The sequence below is a fragment of the Chelonoidis abingdonii genome, chromosome 17, assembly GCF_003597395.2.
Source record: "Chelonoidis abingdonii isolate Lonesome George chromosome 17, CheloAbing_2.0, whole genome shotgun sequence".
In the NCBI taxonomy this organism is placed as follows: domain Eukaryota; kingdom Metazoa; phylum Chordata; order Testudines; family Testudinidae; genus Chelonoidis; species Chelonoidis abingdonii.
The window spans coordinates 40576261-40583735 of NC_133785.1; the positions used below are offsets into that span (position 1 = coordinate 40576261).

Here is a 7475-nt window from a genome sequence, read left to right on the forward strand (position 1 = left end):
AGCTGCCCCCACCGACAGCCCCCTCATCCCCCCCCCCGATGATGAGGGCGGGAATACTGTTATGGGCCGGCTCAGCCAGCCCCAGACACTGGAGTGGGGAAGGCCCTGCCCTGGGAGGGACCATGGGGCCCCAGGTTCTCCCACCCGCTTCTCCTTTGGCCCCTCAGTCAGCACCAGCCGGGCCCTTCCCCTTGCCCAGCGTGGAGCCAGCTTGGGGCGCGGCAGGCCCGGGGCCCGGTGGTGGGGGGCTGGAGGAGCCGTTCCCGATGTGGGGGGCACACAGGGCCCTTGGCAGTTCCAGGAGGCCCAGCCCCCAGCCAGGGTCCAGCCTGGGCCAGCGCGGACGTCCCAGGCTCAGGCCAGCTCACGGCGTCCCCTGGAGGGATGTGGCTGCTGCTGGGAGGCAGGCAGGACCCACTCCCACCTCCAGCCTCTGGTCGGCCATGGCGGGCGTGATGGGGCCCAGCTTCTCCCCGGAGCCCCTGAGCGGAGCTGCCTGGCCCGGCCCGGGCGAGTGACCATGGTGCAGTCTGGGTCTTGCCGGCTGCGCTCAGCCAGGCCCCGGCGTGTGCCACTCACTCACTCCCTCAGCCCCTGGGTGAGGCAGTGGTGTGCCCCCGTGGTGCCCGCGGGCTGGGCCTGGCGGCCCTTGTGGGACTCCATCCAGGAGTTGTGGATGACGGTGCCCCCAGGCGCAGGGTCCACCTGCAGCGCCGACACCACCCGCTTCTTCAGCTTGCTGCGGAGCGCGGCGTGCAGCTTCTGGCGGGCGAAGGCATAGAGCAGCGGGTGGAAGACGGTGGTGCCGTACGCCAGGGCCAGGAAGCAGAGGCGCAGCTGGAGCAGCAGTCGGCTGGGCCCCAGGCACAGGACCAGCAGGTTGGCGATGGAGATGGGCGCCCAGCACACCAGGAAGGTGGAGACAATGACAAGCGACATCCTGAAGACCCGTTTCTGGCGCTCCCGGCGGTCGCGGTGCTGCCTGATGGCCCGCCGGAGTGCCACGATCACCGAGACTGAGACCTGCACCCGCATGGGCTGGGGGGGCAGCGCTGATGGCACCTGCACTGGTCTTTGGGCCTCTCTCATGCTGGCACCTGGCTCCGCTGCTTTCCGGCGCTTGCGGCGCTTGCTCTGGCGACGCTGGCTGCGGAAGCGGCGCCCGCCCAGGCGAATGTCAAGGGCCCGCAGGACCCGGGCATAGGTCAGCAGCATGACGGCCCCAGCGGTGGTGAAGGCCGGGATCTGCAGCAGCAGGTGGTAGCACGTGGCCAGCTCGGCCTGGGGTGCAGGGATGTGGAGGCAGAGCGCTGGGCGGGGGCCCCACAGGATCTCCAGCTCCAGGAAGGGCAGGAAGAAGCCAAGCAGCGAGAGCAGCCAGACGGCAGCCAGCAGCAGGGCGGTGCGGCTGGGCGTCAGCATCCGACGCCCTGGCCGCACTGAGATGTCGTACCGGTCCAGGCTGACAACCAGCAGGTTGGCGGCAGTGGCCAAGCTGCCGAAGGTGACACAGGCCTCGTGGAAGCAGCCGAGCAGGGGCCCATTGTGCTCTGGTGCCAGCAGCAGCACAGCGATGGTCAGGGGCACGCACACCAGGCACATCAGTGTGTCCAGCACGTGCAGGTTCATGGTCACCATGGTGCTGACCGAGTCCACCAGGCCGGGTTGCGAGCAATACAGGGCCAGCACCATCAGGTTGCTGCTGCAGCCCAGCAGGATCTCCAGCAGCAGGAAGCTGGTGAGCGACACCTGGAAGCCCAGTGCGTAGGGCAGGGACCAGCCGGCGTCAGCGCTGGCCCCGTCCGTGCTCTCCAGGTGGGTGTCGCAGATGGCGCTCGCCATGTCGGACTGCAGCCTGGGCTCATGGGCTGCTCCCGCACTGGGGGGGCCACGCACCCCTGCAGAGCAAAGGACACAGGGCGTCAGCTACCCCAGGAGCTGTGGCAGGCAGACAGCACCTGACACGCCAGCCACACCCAACCCAGCTCCTGGACCTGCCCCCCCCATCCCAAACCCTCCATCGCCCCACTCTCTCTGGCCTGAGCTCATGGGGATGGGGCTCCCTGCCCCACAGCAGCAGGGAAATCTCCTTGGGGGCGGGCTGAGCTGCTCAGCCAGGCTCCACCATTCCCTCTGGGCCCCACGGCTCCCACTGCCAGGTCCCCCTCCAGCTTGGAATGCAGCCACCACAGTAACCCCAAGAACAAGCAGGGCTGCAGATGCCTCTCTGCCAGTGCCCCTCACTCCCGACCCAGAGCCCCTGCCATCCCAGCCCTGCCCGCCAGCTCTGCCAGTGCCCCTTACTCCCGACCCAGAGCCCCTGCCATCCCAACATGCCCCCCCCAGCTCTGCTGGTGCCCCTCACTCCTGACCCGCAGCCCCTGCCCCCAGCTCTGCTGGTGCGCCGCTCACTCGCGACCTGCAGCCCCTGCCATCCCAGCCATGCCCCCCTAGCTTGCCCGGTGCCCCTCACTCCCGACGCTGCAGCCCGCCAATCCCAGCATGCCCCCCAGCTCTGCCGGTGCCCTCACTCCCCGACCTGCAGCCCCTGCTAGCCCAGCCCGCCCACCTAGCTCTGCCGGTGCCCTCACTCCCGACCTGCAGCCCCTGCTAGCCAGCTCTGCCCCCGCAGCTCTGCTGGTGCCCTCACGTCCTGACCTGCAGCCTCTGCCAGCCCAGCTCATGGGCCGTGTCAGCACAACATCTGGGCCCTGGTTTTGTGCTGGGAGATGGATGTCCCGGGGCGCACTTCCCACCTACAGACCATGGCACAGCTACCCAGCAACCATTGCTTAGCGCAGGCACCGGCATGCTGACCCCTCAGCTCTGGCACCGCAGCACCACCGCAGGGGCCTGCGCCATACCCGGAAAGGAGTTCCCTCAGCTGGACTTTGGGTGGGGGAACCTGGCTCCATCAGTAACTGAAGCAGCAGCTACCTGCATCAGAGCCCTGCCTTACGGTGGCCGCCCGCACCCAGCTGTGCCTCTTCCAGGGCCAGGTGGGCTCCGTGCCAGTACTCCTGGGCTGCCATCTTCCCTGCAGCTCCAACAGCTGGACCAGCCCCTGACCCTTTGCCAGGCTGGTTCCAGTGAGAGCAGCTGCTCTGGGACCTTGGCAGGTTGCTGGGTGGGCGGAGGAGCAGCAACAGTGCTGCTGGTACTGCAGAGCGGCGCAGCACACGGCCAGCTGGACCCCAGCATCCAAGCCCAAGGGTCATTGCTTTACTGCTGCAGCTGTGCCCAGTGGCCTGCACAGGGTGCTGGGGGTACTGGTGCTGAGGGTGCCAGGGCACAAGCAGTGCTGGGGACACAGGGGTGCCAGGGCACAAAGGGTGTGTGGGATGCTAGGGCATGGGGTGTTGGGAACACAGGAGGTAAAGGGGGCAGCTCTCGACTCCAGGTTGGACTCTCACTGGCGTTTCCAGGAGATAAGAGGCAAGAACGAAGCCCACGGGGTGAGCCGGGAGACCTGCTCCCTCTGCAGATGCCCAGGAGGGGGAAATGCTGCCACTGCCAGGGCTCCCTCAGACTGGGGCGCACGGGTAGGACCTGGCAGACCCAGCCCACAAGCAGCATCCGCTCCTCAGGGAGAAGGAAGGAGGTGGGATGGGCCGTGTCCTCGCAGGGAAGGAATTTAATCTACTGCCTCGCTGACTATACCGAAGTTCAAGGAAAATCTTGATAAGGTCTCAGCGCTGGAATAGCAGGGGCTGCAGGGCCGGAAGTGAGGGGGCACTGGCAAGACTGGGGAGGGTAGCAGGGGCTGCGGGTCCAGAGTGAGGGCACTGGAAGAGCTGGGAGAGGGTGTAGCAGGGGCTGCGAGCGGAGTGAGGGGGCACTGGCAGAGCTGGAGAGAAGGAGTAGCAGGGGGCTGCGGGTCGGATGAGGGGCACTGGAGAGGTGGGGAGGGGTAGCAGGGGGCTGCGGGTCTGGAGTGAGGGCACTGGCAGAGCGGGAATGGGTAGCAGGGGGCTGCGGGTCGGGAGTGAGGGGACACTGGCAGAGGTGGGAGGGGAGTAGCAGGGGCTGCGGGGTCTGGAGTGAGGGCACTGGCAGAGGCAGGGGGAGTAGGCAAGGGGCTGCGGTCCAGAGTGAGGGGCACTGCAGAGCTGGGGAAGGGGTAGCAGGGGGCTGCGAGTCGGGAGTGAGGGGCACTGGCAGAGCTGGAGGAAGGGTAGCAGGGGGCTGCGGGTCGAGTGGGGCACGGCGAGGTGGGAGGAGTACAGGGGGCTGCGGTCTGGATAGTGAGGGCACTGGCAGAGCAGGGGGAAGGGGTAGCAGGGGCTGCGAGTCGGGCGTGAGGGCACTGGCAGAGGTGGGGGAGGGGTAGCAGGGGCTGCGGGTGCGGAGTGAGGGGCACTGGCAGAAGCAGGGGAAGGAGTAGCAGGGGCTGCGGGTCGGAGTGAGGGCACTGGCAGAGTGGGGAGGGGTAGCAGGGGGCTGCGTCGGGAGTGAGGGCACTAGCAGAGCTGGGGAAGAGTAGCAGGGGGCTGCGGGTCAGGAGTGAGGGGCATGGCAGAGCTGGGGAAGGGTAATAGGGGGCTGTGGGTCGGGAGTGAGGGCACTGGCACAGTTGGGGAAGGGGTAGCAGGGGCTGCAGGTCTGAGTGAGGGCACGGCAGAGTCAGGGAGGAGTGAGGGGCACGCAGAGCTGGGGGAAGGGTAGCAGGGGCTGCGGGTCGAGTGAGGGCACTGGCAGAGCAGGGAAGGGGTAGCAGGCTGTGGGTCAGGAGGGACCAGAGAGCTGGGGAAGGGGTAGCAGATGGCTGCGGGTCGGGAGTGAGGGCACCGACAGCTGGGGGAAGGGGTAGCAGGGCTGCGCGTGGAGTGAGGGGCACTGCAGAGCTGGGGGAAGGGTAGCAGGGGCTGCACAGTTGGATGAGGGGCACTGGCAGAGCTGGGGGAAGGGGTAGCAGGGGGCTGCGGGTCAGAGTGAGGGGCACTGGCAGAGCTGGGGGAAAGGGTAACAGGGGGCTGCGGGTTGGGAGTGAGGGGACCCCCGCTCCGGAGGAGGCGGCCGTGTCTCCTCAGGGAGATGCTGGCTGTAGCCGTCAGGAGGGCAGGGTACCAAGCGGGAAGAGCTGAGGATGTCAGGGAGCGAAAGGCCCTGGCGCGAGCAAAGGCCTGAGCTGCAGGAGCCCGGAGAACAGACGGGAGCTGGGATTGCGCCTTTGGGAGCCCAGCATGGAGCCGCTCGGGAGCACTGAGCCCAGGCGCGGGCGCCGTGTGGCCGGGACGTTACAATCGGTGGCTGTAACCTGTTCAGGAAGGACCAAGGGGCAAAGGGGGGCACGACACCCTGTGCCAAACGCCACCGCTGGGCCTGACTCACCGAGAACTCTGGGGGCTTGTGGCCCCGTGGCCCAGCAGAGGGTTTCTCACACTGGGGTCCAAGGCTGGCGTGGGGAGGGGGTATGAGAATGGCAGCAGCCACCGGGTGCCCAGCTCTGCCAGCACCAGTGCAGAAGTACGGGTGTGGGGTGGGGGGGTCATCACAGCCTGGAGTATTTTCAAAGGGGCTTCCAGACCCCCTGGCCGAGCAGATCAAGCACCAGCAGAATCACCCAGGAACAGGCTGCCCTGCTCCCTCCACCCACCTTGGTGCAGGACAAAGCTGGGTGCTCACTGGCGTGCTCTGGGTGTCCCGCTGCCAGGCTGAAACCTCCTGGGTCTTGCTAACCATTCAAGTGACAAATCTGTGACTCAGAGCGTGCAGCTGACATGGGGGGGCCGCGCTAGACCCTGTCCTGACAGAGGCAGAGGGACCATGGCAGAGCTTCGGGACAGGTGCTCAGGGCTTGATCCCATCTCGAATGTGGAGCAGAACAAAGTCCAGCCCAGTAACATGGAGTCACACTTGGTGCTTTAATAGGGCCAATTCTACAAAGCTGGAAATCGTTACGAGCCAACTGAACTGAGAAGAATGTACCAGAGAAACGGGAACCCCCCAGAGCCACAATCCCACAACTGGGGAAGGCGGCTGTGGTGGTTACCAAACCAACCCAGCCTGGACAGGAACTCAAGGCATTTGTCAAAATAAAAGAATCATATCTAAGCAAGGGAAGAGAGGGAATGGGGCAGCAACGAATACCAGTCAGAAGCTGGGACTTGTTGAAAATAGATAAGGGAAGCCAAGGGACATGCAGAGAAGTCTACAGCCAGCAGAGTTAAGGACAATACAAGAGTTTGTTAGGACTAAAAGGCTCCTGGCAGCAGTACTGGTGATAACGCTCTTTCCACTCCACTAGCATCTCTGGAGGATGGTCAAGAGGAGCCACTAAAGTCGGACATTTTGAAATCAGCTGGTTCAGAGAACTTGGATGTAAGGGTTTGACAGGAGCTGGCTGAGGAGCTGCTGAGCTGTTAGTGCTGATTTCCAGTGAGCACGGGGGAAGTTTGAGTGGCAGAAAGCTTACGTGCTGCCAGTTGTTTGAAAGGGTAAATGGGATGACCAGGGTAATTACAGGCTTCTCAGCTTGATGTTAATCCCAGGCAAGGTAATGGAGCAGCTGATACAGAACTCAATTAATAAAGAATTAAAGGAGGGTGATTTAATGCAGATCGACATGGGTTATGGATGGCATCAGACTGAGTGGAGCTGACAGGCGGGAACGGTGCAGGGAACGGTGGTGACAGTACAATTTGCTTTTGGCCGAGCCGCGGCCTGGGTGCTGCAGGGCGTTTTGTTCACTAGATGGGACCAGCATACAATGAGCGTGGCCTACATGACACGGGTTACACTCTGGCTCAGTGCTAGGTCTCAGCATGGACTTGGCCCTGGGGAGTTGCCATTGGGTGGGGCTGTTCCCAGTGGGTCCTACGGGGGCGGGTTTTGGGCCTTCGCTATTTTCCATTTGTACCGATGGCCTGGAAGAAAACATCACATGGCCACGGGCAGAGTTTGCAGCTGCCCCCGAGTGGGGCGGTGGGAAATCACGTGAGGGGCAGCACTGCAGCCAGCCAGGGAACGAGGGAGTTTGGCCAGGGAGGGGAATTAACCCTGGGCCAGTTTCCAGAGCCTGGGTGAGGTCTCCAGGCCAGGCCATGGTTCGGGGAGCGGGTGATGCTAGCAGGGGCCAGGCTCAGAGCAGGGATCGCACTGGCCCTGCTGGCCTGGGGCTCGGTGAAGCAGCTGCCCAGCATGCTTGGCATGTCACCAGACCAGGGTCCCATGCCAGCAACTTGGCCACTGCCTGACGCGCCGCTGCCAGCCTCCGGGGTGACTGCCATGGCCCCCTCCTCCAAGCCCCCCCAGCGCAGCCACCAGCTGCAGCCACATATGGGAGCTGAATGCAGCTTCCATCTAGAACCCAGCACAGGCAAAGCCTGCCTGTGCCCCCTCCCTACCCCCAAACAACCCACCCGCCCAGGCAGCCTGCACCTCTCCCTGCACCCCAAGCAACCTGTCCCCCCAGGCAGCCTGCGCCCCCTCCCTGCCCCCCAACAAACACGCTCAGCGCGTGCTGAGCACACCGC

The 7475-nt window shown here is 64.8% G+C and overlaps 1 protein-coding gene across 1 annotated transcript; it reads right to left on the minus strand.

The window, feature by feature from the left end:
- Nucleotides 1–480: 480 nt before the first annotated feature.
- On the minus strand, nt 481–1865 carry LOC116828737 (G-protein coupled receptor 22-like). The gene has a single exon (XM_032787155.2). It carries the CDS (start codon nt 1840–1842, stop codon nt 580–582), a length of 1263 nt encoding a protein of 420 aa, XP_032643046.1. The 5' UTR covers nt 1843–1865; the 3' UTR covers nt 481–579.
- Between the last annotated feature and the right edge of the window lie 5610 nt (nt 1866–7475).